This window comes from Mytilus edulis, chromosome 10 (genome assembly GCF_963676685.1).
Source record: "Mytilus edulis chromosome 10, xbMytEdul2.2, whole genome shotgun sequence".
In the NCBI taxonomy this organism is placed as follows: domain Eukaryota; kingdom Metazoa; phylum Mollusca; class Bivalvia; order Mytilida; family Mytilidae; genus Mytilus; species Mytilus edulis.
This window is the reverse complement of record NC_092353.1, coordinates 36,330,249-36,342,428: the sequence shown is the minus strand read 5'-3', so window position 1 is coordinate 36,342,428 and position 12,180 is coordinate 36,330,249. Positions and strand designations below refer to the sequence as shown.

General features: G+C 31.5%; 1 protein-coding gene across 1 annotated transcript; it reads right to left on the bottom strand.

Annotated features, from left to right (window-relative positions):
- Positions 1-1,340: 1,340 nt before the first annotated feature.
- LOC139492735 (uncharacterized protein MG328 homolog) lies at positions 1,341-6,305 on the bottom strand. The gene is made up of 2 exons (XM_071280887.1): positions 5,336-6,305; positions 1,341-2,882 (listed from the first exon to the last, which is right to left on the bottom strand). Exons 1-2 carry the CDS (start codon positions 6,303-6,305, stop codon positions 2,491-2,493), a joined length of 1,362 nt encoding a protein of 453 aa, XP_071136988.1. The 3' UTR covers positions 1,341-2,490.
- Positions 6,306-12,180: the final 5,875 nt, after the last annotated feature.

Here is a 12,180-nt window from a genome sequence, read left to right as displayed (position 1 = left end):
ACCCTATCACTTTGATGACATTCTCATCAAATTCCGTTATATTTACAATGATGCGTGAACTAAACAGACATAATAAATAATATAGTTAAAATATGGGTACAGCAGTCATCATCGTGTAACAATTTTAAAAGGAACAATTTAACAGAACACAAAAACATCTATCTACAAACACATTCATTGATTCGCGAGTCTGACGTCAGAAAATTTTATATGTCACATACATTTGTCGTTCAATGTATGCACAAACAATTTTAATATTTCACATGGGCAATGTTAGCATATAGGGTTAAAAAAATCAAAAGTATGTAAGAATTAATTTCAGATATAGACCGAGATTTAAAATAGTCCAAAAGTTATATAGAAGTTATAAGAATCAACAAATAGTTCATTACACTACGTGATTGGATAATTTTTACGTTTGTGGTTCAACGTATTTTCTAATTCATAATATCATAATAACATATAATAGAACAATATCATACTGACGGGATCTTTTAAAGTACAGAGTCACGTTATAAGAACCAAAGAAACACAAAAAGTCGCATATACAAAACACACCAGGAAAAAATTAAATATAATACAAACACATTGACGGGATGTTTAAGTACCGAGCCACGTTAAATGGAAATCACATAAAACAATCCAACAGTAAATGTAATATTAATAATAGAACAAAGACAAATGAAAGACCACTATAACATGTTGTTAAGATGATAAACAACATCAGTACGCATAATCTATACACCAAGACCATCATGTATTATTTGTGAAGTTGATACGGAATATCTATCAACAAGGTCTTGGTACCTTCCGATGAACTTTTTTTAGAAAAAGGACGAGACGTTCTTTGACATACCCCTGGTTCATCAACTTTCTACTCGGACACTGATGACGTTTTACAAAGTCTGAGTAGGAACTGCAAGCTCTTGAATATCAAATACGTTGGGAAATATATAATATCCCATATGCAGGTGAAGTTGGTATATTGCTACTAAGGAGGGGGAAATTTATAATAATATCACGTAATGGATAATTATTTTTCCACTACTGCCTGAAGGAAAATTGTGTTTAGTTTAATATATTTATGAAATGTACAGAAGATCATGACGTTATCTCAGTTGTTCATCCTTTTTTTATAATGCATTGCATATGCAGTGTACTAGTTACTTATATATCCGATGACAATAGGTAAAAGTAGAAATCATTGGTATATTCTTTTATTATATGACTATATATATATGACAGCAGATCTTTTGTTATCTCTTTCACTTTTATTCGCAAATTTCCTAGATAGAAACATTGCCAAATGCAACTTAATGTTTCTATTTTACATGGAACTGGAAAAAACGACGAGGCCATCATTAGTGGAGCAGAAACCGTTTATCCTACCAAAGAGCCAAGGTTTACTAACGGTTTTTGTTGAGTCCATTTGTTGCCAACTCGGTATTTTTTTGTTGTATACATAGTGAACTGTTGGTATCGTATCTTCTGAACTATTTTTCATGTCGTGTTGACTATTTAATTTGACTTTGGTTATCGACTGCCCTCATGTGATTGAGAGCGAGGCCTACGATGAGTTCATAAGTCCCTTTGATGCTTACACCACCGATTATTTAGAATTAAGAAAACATATTATTAAACGTAGTTAGTGGATTAAATATATTAATGAGTTAGGCGTAACTATATATGATTTGTTACTTTAATGGGCTATGAAAAATGTCAGAGGTTAAATCCTGAACAATTAAAAATTTACTGCGCTTTTCGATATGTCAATCAAATAGTGGCGTGATACTATATCTGATTTCCAGATGCAAAAATTTATTCGATGTTTTTTTTTGCCCCTAAATCCGACCAACAGACGTGTAGTTTCAAAGGACGATGTGATAAAAGTAGACATTTCCTAATACTTATTAAGAAGCTAATTAATTATCTTCTTTCAACGCCAAGAACTGGGAAAAGATCGGTCAATTGATAGCAATTGTTGATTGTTGAATGTGTGTAAGGTCCGGGAACAAATGTATGAAGCATGATAAACGGCAACTTTTTAGACAATTATTAGTTACGACACGACAAAACAGGTATTCAAGCAACAACTAGAAAAATGACAAAATAATGTTATAGAGGTCAGCATGCGGACTTAATTAAACAAAAAGAATAACCACGATTCAAATGTTATATAATTTGCCAAGCACTAGTCTAAATCGCACGTACAGAGCATAAATTAGCGGAAACTATGTCAAATGTGATTTCGACGTTAAATTTCCAAACTGACAAAAGTAAAGCAATTAGAGATCACAAAAGAAAAATAACAATTGCTACTGGAAGTAAATGCCCACAAATATAAATAACATAGCCTGCTTTTATGAAAAGAATTCTTCCTGCAGTTTACCGTTTTAGTTATAGTTGTTCAGAATATAGTTGCAGTGGACTGGTTTTAAAAAAAAATAGATTTACAACATTGACGTAATTTCATCACTGAAGATTCAATGCCTAGTTCAATTTAGCAATGGTGAAACAAGATTCTTTACTATGTGCAATATACATGGATTTAGCAGTCTGAATCCTCACGGTATCACCAATTTGTAATTCTACAGCTACAACAGCAGTACCTGTGGTTTGAACTGTAGCACTTGTAGAAATATAATTAAAAACGGTACTGCCTATAATCATTTGATTCTTGTAAATTTGAAAATGTCCATAATTAGTAGTTGTATCGATCCACACAGATACGAGATAAAGCCCTTCGACTTCACTGGTGAACTGTCCACTTGTACGAAATGAGGATATGTTCTTTACACCGACAATAGCTCTTACATCGTCGAATTTTACCACATAGCCACTAGATTTTGTATCACCCGATGACGAACAGGCTGTCACTGCCACTGAAACAAATAAATTAAACATTAACACAGAAATATGAATTAATTACTTTCTGAAATGAATTGAATTAATCTTTTAGTTATAATTAAGGCCTACAAAAAAGAATTTTTATTTAGTGACAACAAATTTCATTCAGATTTGATTATGACGAAAATCAAAAACTTCAAACAAACGACGAAAAGGTACAACTAAAGATCATGGTTAAATTAGCCATGTCACAAATCTCAGCCATGCGTGAGGTTTGTGATCTTTAATTTATGTGTATTTTTCAGAGTACATTTTTGTAGCGCAATCCTTTCATAACGGTGTCTTCTGGGTTTCTTTGTGTTGAGCTAATACAAATATTTATTACATATAGACAGTAACTTTATATAAGTCTGAAATGCCTGAAGAGATAAATAAAATCTTTGATGATGATTTTTTTAAGAATTTTGTGCACTTTCATTTTTATACCGGTAATACAGGTAAAATGAATTATTAGATCATATACACTACGAAGAAATATTTGAAATGTAAACAAAATAGAAAATGTGTAATGTTTTCCATACACATGATACACGAGGTCAATTGATATGGTGTTTTTCAATTCATAACGTGCACACACTCCTGACAAAATAAAATAAGCCTTCTTCAAACATTCTGTAATCGTTCAAAGCTTGTGTTTAAATGACAAGTATTCAGAGATTAAATATCTTTACAATTCCACACTTCACATTTCAACCTTGTGATCTACATGTAATAAGTCATTTCATCTTATGAAAAAATATTTTATGTCTGTTGATATAATTTATAATATTATTAAAAACATCTATATCGTGATATTCTCACAACATTTCCTTGTGTTTATCAATACTATTGATAAGTCTGTGATATAGTTTAAACATTTTATCCAACTGGATCCCAATTTTTGTCACATTAACCACTTACTGCGCCTGTTTGGATTTGTTACCCAATCTTGTCATTCCAGTTAATATCTGCTAAAGGGGGTTGGATGGTCCTTTCTGAGGGGTGTAAAATTTATACATCTTAGGGGTGAAAAGTTTGTTTTTTTCATCTGACACGTACACTTATAGGCAAAAAACTTCTGAGGGTCTTGCAGCAGTAAATAATTTAAAATAATTACATCTTAGGGGTTACAAAAATGCCTATGTCAGATCTTAGGGGTGCTTTTTAATGTAGACAGTTACATATCATGCATTATCTGGTATTGTATTTAAAATTCTGATGGGTACAATCCTTGTAGTCAAAAATTCTGCTAGGTCATTTTTCCCATGAAAGCCCATCCACCTAATATGAACAGAAACTCTACATCTGATAGGTCTTAATTTTCAGATCTGATAGGTAGTTTTTCATGATGTTTTTTTTCTGATACGTATGAAGAAATTTCTCCCCATCCATCCCCACCTGTCAGAAATTAACTGGAATGGCCCAATATGACGGAAGTATAAACGGCGCTCTCGTTCAAGTGGGATGTTTTGTTAACTATAAAAACATGTTTATAAATAACCAATTTCGTCCAAGAATGCTCATACTAAGTTTTGAATATGATAGCTGTTTTCCATTTGTGCCTTTGATTGATATAATCTTTTAATTTGATTTTTTTCAAGTTTTTAAGGAAATCCACATTTTTGAATTTTCCTTGGGTTTCGGTATTTTTGTTAATAAATATGTACAAGTAAAATACATGCCCACAGATGTTTTTAAAAAGCAGGATTAATATGACGTTTTGTTTATAAAACTTAAATGCATCAGATGATAAATCATTTGTTGGAGCCTTTACTGCATGCATTTCAGTTGTGTCGCTTTAATAATATCAAATATTAAAATTAACATATTTACCTAAATAGTCATTTGAAAAAAAGATTTTATTAAATTTATACCCATTTTAAAGGAAACTATTCAATTATATTTCGTAACATCCTTTTACCGATTTTGAGTTGATTTTTAACGTTGTATGCAATTTGTATGCTTCGTTTATGGGCATAACGTTTTCTGGTCTGTGCATCTGTCCGTCCGTCCGTTCGTCCGTCTATCCCGCTTCAGGCTAGAGTTTTTGGTCGAGTTATTTTTCCATGAAGTTGAAGTTCAATCAACTTGAAACCTAGTATACATGTTCCCCTATATGATATGATCCTTTTAATTTTAATGCCAAATTAGGGTTATTATCCCATTTTCAAGATACACTGAACATAGAAAATGATAGTGCGGATAGGGCATCCGTGAACTGGGGACACATTCTTGTTTTTTAATCTGACTATTTCTGTAAATTGACCTTGTAAACAGTAAAAATATGGAAGTTGTATTGAAACAGTCATAGCTTATTAATCATAACAGTATTATCTGATTCAAAGTTTATACAGTCTGAAACGTTTGCCCATAGTAAATAATATTGGTATCAACTATTATCTATATTAACTACATTAACAAAGTAAAAACTGTCAATCTATAAATTTACCTCGATTATTGATTTTGCTTACTGCCTGTTGAACATTTCCAATGGTTAACGTTAAATTGTTTTCTAAAGAGTTAACTATCGAAATGAGGGTAGCGTTTTGTCTAAATTCAGACTTATGAACATCTTTTATCAACGTAGCAAACGATGCATTATGCCTGGAATCAGTGTTTTGAAAACGAGCTTCGGTTGATATGTTTTGCTCGTTTAATCTCGTTGATATTTGATTCATCGAATTGACTGTCAAATTATGTAGCGCTCGGAAATCTTCACTCCTAGCGCGGTCGTTGATACTTAAAACATGCGTCTGAGAAGTTATCGTTTGGACCTGCTGTTTCAAAACACTGAAGTCGCGTAATGGTTGGATACTTTTTAGAACCTTTAATTCAACTATAGCTTTCTCAAGTTCCATTGTCTTATTTTTACATTGTGATATGTCATCCACTCTATCAGAAAGGTGCACTACATTGTTTTTCAAAGACAATAATTCGATCGTCTGGTTTTGGTATTTGTCTTTCATTGCATTGCAATTTTGTTGTAATTGGCCAAAATTGTATTTCATTACGTTGAAATTCTCCTGTAATTGAGTATGATTTCTAGCCAATTCAGTATACTTCCTTTCCATATCTTGGGATCTGTTTGTTTCATATTGACCAAGATCTTTTGTCAATTGTTGTTGGAAAGCAGAAAACATTTGCTGCAATTGCGACGTCACTAATGATAGCTTACTATCCACATCATGGCGTAAATCTTCTGTTTCGTGTCGTGCGGTTTCTGTTTCATGGCGGACATCATCAATTTTGTTTTGTAGTATCGTTTTGGCGTCATAAAACTCAGTTATCGTTAGGACTTGGTTATTGGCACCAGTTTGTTGTCCAGAAATTTGAGGATTTGGATTGATATTGTTATTCAAAAGAAATCCATATACAATAGAAACAGAGGAGACAAATAAAACACTTCTAAACATCATCATGTTGTTTTAATCTATGACAAACTTTTTATGTAAAGATTGCAAAGATAAATGTGTAATTGTGTTATCTATTATATAACACTACGTAGGCATTGTATTTAAAGTAGTGCCCTATTTACGGACACTATTTTGTAACTAGTTTAATTCAAACAACATCAAAAAGGTTACAAGGCGACGAAGCTTTACCTTAAAGGAAACCCAGTATTCAAGTAAACAAAGGTTCCATAATTATAAAGGAATTCTTTAGATTATTTGACGTGTCGATTCTAACTGTATATTTACCTATAGTATTCTTAATTTTCGGACAGGTCTGCAATTGCTCTACATACTATAGTAGTCAAAAAATAAAATTGTTTTGTTTTTATGTAGAATTATTTTAAGGGGTTCTTTGATAAACTGAATTTAAGCATGTATTTAGAGTTGGTCTAAATTGGTATCCAAATTTACATTTGCTTGATTATATGTGGTTCTTTTGTATGCTGAATCTAACAATGTATTACAATTTTGGATTTTGGGACCCTTTATCAAATTGGGAGACCTTGATATCCAAAGAGTACAATATGAAATTTTGTTTGAATTAAACAAATAAATTATTTTGATTCTTTGATATGCTAAACCTAACTGTATTAAGATTCATAGGTGCTTCAGCACAATATCCTAGTTATGAGCCCCATAGTTCCTCCCCCTTATTATCATAAATATATCCTGTCCTCAAGCCCTCCCCCTTAGTATCATAAAATATAAAATTAATGATTATATGGGGTAGGGACTATAGGGAATGATAACAGGATCCTGTCTTCAAGCACCTATGTTTAGATATTGGAAATTGACCCGAATAGGTACAAGTGCAATTTCAATGTTTTCAGTTCTTCTACCACATTCATTTGTGTCAAAATCCAATTCTAAGTCAAATATTTAATCACAATCAAAATCAAGAACTGTATCATGCTTGAATGTAGTGTCCATACTTGTCCTAACTATTCAGTGTTCAAACTCTGTGGTCGTATGAAGCTGCACCCAATGATAAATAGGTCACGGTAATTTGTACGCTGTCAGACTGATATGTTAATCTTAAATCCTTCATATACCGAACCAATACAAAAGCTTGTATTACGTGTATGCTGTAAGTGAATGACATTGTCATATCATTTACTCGTGAAAAGTGTCGGGATAAGAAAACTTTTTTTCTAGTTAAACTTTTACCAGACATTAAAATTGGGAAAACGAGATTTTTTTTTAAAATTATGGTGCTCTGATTACTGTATTTTGTTCATAAAAATCTTGTGTCAGAATTTCATAAAATTCCATGAAATTTTGATGAAGTTATTGATGACTGAAAAAATTTAACCACATAATTAACCTAAAGGTCGATGACAACGAGTATTGCTATGTCACCCTTGGTTCAACAAAATCATCACCTTTCTAATATATTTTTGATGTTGAAAGAACATTTAGACAACACCCGGCTTATTTATTACATCAACTCAGAATTCCAAACCAATTGCAATAGCTACATTTATGTTTCAATATCCTGTACTGGAATCAATGTTGAGTTAGTTTCAATGTGCTAGATCATAAAATTAGTCTTAAACAAAACAAAAAACTCAAATTCAGTCATTTACTCTTAAGTGAATCAGTCTTTGCAGGCGCGTAGCTATGTTTACGCCAAAAATAACAGGAGTGCACATGGAGTTTGAAGATAAAAATATATTGAACCAGAAACAAGGAACTGCACACACAGAGTTTTTATGCTTTCTTTGATGACTTGTATATGAAGAAAAAAAGGACTTTTTTTTTTTTTACATCAAATGGTACAATACTATAATATTTGTTCATTTTCTGTCAAACTTTGAATCCAGTGTGAATTTTCTACTCAGATTACTATTGTTTAAAGCAATTTAGTATATATATGCTGGAGTACAGTAAGTATAGCCAGATCGTATTAATAGGAAAATATTCATATGGGCAGATGAGGTTAGTCTGAAACATAGAATTGTGAAAAATTGGAATTTCATTGTTTAAAACATTTTACGGAACTTGAATTGGTTGACTTTTGTAATACAAACACTAATATTAATAAAAATATGTTTATTGATACAGTCATGTCAAGAATGTTTGATATTTATATCAAAGAATGGAAAAGTATTGTTAGTTCATCCTCTTCCAGACGGGGAAATGGGCGTAATAAATTGAGAACCTATAATATTTTTAAGCAGGAGTATGTTGTAGAAAATTACTGCAAACTGTTAATGCCTTTTTGTGAAAGAAGCGCCTTTCAAAATTTAGATGTGGGTGGCTCCTATAAGACTGGAAACTGGGAGGTATGAAAATTTGCCGCTGGAATTGAGATGTTGTTTTAATTGTTTTAATACTGTCGAAGATGAATATCATGTTATTTTACATTGTCCTGTTTATAATGATCTTAGACAAGTTCTTTTTACTGAGTCTCTTACAATTGATGAACATTTTAATAGTTTTACAGATTGTCAGAAAATGGTATTTTTATTTTCGAATCAAGATATTATAAGATTATGTGCCAAAACCTGTAATTTTATTCTTAAACGACGCAGAGAAGTTTTATATTGTAAATAATAATTAAATACTTTTGTTGAATAATTTTACCATTCAGGTTTAATATTTATTATGTACATATACATATTGTTTTAAGTGATTATCGTCTCTCATAAATCTGTACAGATTGGCTTATGTTTACAAAATGTATCTTTTATAAATGTATTGTGTAATTTTATACATAAGGTGAGACGTAAATTAAACATTGATTTGAATTGAATTGCATTTTTATGTTACACTCGACTTACTATGAAAATTAACTAGTTCATGCATCCAAGGATTTGTATAGTCTTAAAAATGTGTGAAAATTATATGAAGTTAAAATAATCAAAAGAATTTACGTTTTTTACTATTTTTAACTTTCAAATCAACACAATGAATTCAACTTAAAATTAATAAAAAATCGAACTTTAAAAGAGAGGCGAAAGATACTAAAGAGATATTCAAACTCAACAATTGAAAACAAACTAACAATGGGTGTCATCCTGGTTTGCCCACTTTGAATTACATGTATATGTAAATACAGAGAGAATTGTTGTTTAACAATTATAGTTTATTTCTGAATTATAGTCATATTTTTTACCTTTAAAATTAAAAAAGAATATTTTATTCTGCTATTAAATCAAGGAAAATGTGCAAAAATTTTCTATATTTTATATATATTTGGCAGGATAATGTATTTTATTAAAAAAATGTGTACTAAAATGAACAAATATTTCAATTTATCAACAAATATTTTCAATTATTGGTACATTCTGAAAAAAAGGTGAAAAGTCAAATATTTAATAGAATAAATATCATTTGAATATCTTTTAATTTATTCAACTTTAATTTTTTTTATGTTCAATGCAATACGCTGTTTCAAAATTTAGTAAAATATAAAATTATCCAATTAAATTTAACAACTAGAATATAAATGCAACTGTTCAGTAGTCATTGATCAACAACACCAGTTACAATTTCAACCAGAAACACTATCTATTGACTACGAGACAGCCACCAACAACGCAACACAGACAGTATGTCCAGGGGTAACCGTGAAAGGCTGCTTCTTCCACTTCACCCAGTGTATATGGCGAAGGCACAGAAATATGGACCTCAGTCTTATTATAAAGAAAATGAAGACATTACTTAACTGATACGACAAGCCGCAGTACTACTGGTACCTCTTGTTCCACCCACCTTGTTGACGATGTTTGGCTAAACACTTTAGAAGACAATGGAGAAACTGAAAAAATACCCGCTACAACTTCATTTACAGATTACGTGACAGGGTTTTTGGTTGAAAACTACCGCTTTCTATAGAACCACTATTACACAGAAGGACCCTGCACCATGCACCAATCACCTGGAAGGATGGCACAACAAACATAAGAAACGACTCAAACACGCTCACCCAAACATCTACGAGATCATTGAGTTACCAAAGAAGACAAAGGCACTATCATAATGCAACATTATCTAGTATGCAGCAGGAGGAACCCGCCAACCTTAAAGACGACCATATAGAGTAATAGACACCAGCCTGATATACAGATACAGATACCAACAAGGGCCCATCAACGTGGTAGAATACTCTGACGCAACATCCCCTCTTCTCCATTTGAACTGAACAATGAAGTGAATTATTGTTAATTGTGACTTTGTAAATACTAGTATATCAAATGTTTTGTTACTTTTGATGTATATATAAAAGATTGTATTTCTCATCATTTTACATATAGTGCCCGAAAGGGAGCTTACGTTAATAGATATAAACAATTCACTTAAGTTTCATGGAAATTGGTGAGTGTTTTTGAGTTATTGTCCGAAGTGTGGACAACGGACGGACGGACAATGGTATACCATAATACGTCCCGTCTAAAAGATGACGGGCGTATAAAAATGGAAACAAATTGCGCACTTACAGATGTTAATATAAACAATGTGAACCTTATATGCTTTTCGCTCCGGAGCTCTACCGCTAGCGTACGAAACTGGCAGATACTCCAGGCTGCCTACACCCGTAGAAGATAGACTTTGTTTGTTTTGTGAAAGTTGCAGTGTAGAAACTGAAAAACATTTTCTGATGGAATGCACACTTTATGACGATATTCGGTATAACCTTTTTCATGAATGTTCAAAATTAATTCAAAATTTTCACAGCCTTGATATAGATAATAAATTTATTGAAATTATGAATCAATACATATCCAACGGATGAAGCGTAAAGCCTCCTTGAACATTCTGAGAAGTGCATGACTTTGTGCAATGTCAAAATACAAGTAAACATTATCAGGTTGTATGATCATAACTGTACAGATATAATATATATTTATTTTGGTTTTAATTTTTCAAAAACAAAATCAATGTCAATAAAAACATTTATTAAGATTTAGTTAAATTTATAACCTTTAAAGAATAAGTTTATTCAAAAGATCAATTAGTATAAATTGATCTTAACCCTTATGTTTTATTATACCCTAGGCATAGAAATCCTTAACCCTAGTTTGCACTTTTTCACAAATAGTTAATTTCAAAGCTCTTCAACTTCTCATTTTATTTGATTTACTAAGTTTTAATTTGAAGCCACTGATGAGTCTTATGAAGACTGACATTGATGACTTGAGTGGGTGGTCCTCATCACTCTTACAGTTTTATTTGATGAAACAAACAGCAGTTAGGTGAGTGAACCCTAACAGTTAAGTCACAGTTATTTAAAATTCAATGATTTATTTTATTATCTCAGAACACATTTCTGAAGATTAGAATTTTCTTCTTAACTCATAAAATAGCCTGGAAATTTTGGATATATTTGTGCAAATTCATCTTTAAAAACCATATAAATTCAGATCTATTTCCAAAGTTAAGAATTTTGACAACTTCATGCTACTTTCTGACATGAATCCAGAATTCCAAAATATTGATCAAGGCTGAATTTGGGGAACTGAAGTCTTGTTCAATGTCAATATACTAAAACATTGTCAGAATTACTTAGCAACGCTACCCCCTCTCCCAATAAAAGCAAAAACAAACTGTTTTTTAATTTAAATACTTTGTTAGCTCTAGGTTTGAACTCACTAAGTTATATTTTCAAACTCTGTAGTTGAATGTTCTTCTCTAGAATCAATGCTGAGCTAATTTAAATGTGCTAGATCATGAAATTAAAGTCTTAAACAAAAAAAATCCAAATTCAGCACTTCACTCTAAGTGAAGCAACAGTTGCTCTTAGTGCCATGCAATTTGGAGTAAAGCAACATATACCAAATTGTTAAAGTGTTTGTCCAATATGAATTAGACAACATACAAAAATGAAAAGAAAATCAGC

Excerpts from the sequence above, each read along its gene's own strand:
- LOC139492735 (XM_071280887.1), bottom strand. The coding sequence starts at position 6,305 with ATGATGATGTTTAGAAGTGTTTTATTTGTCTCCTCTGTTTCTATTGTA. Across the intron at positions 2,883-5,335 it reads AAGCAAAATCAATAATCGAG|TGGCAGTGACAGCCTGTTCG; the intron begins GTAAATTTATAG and ends TATTTGTTTCAG.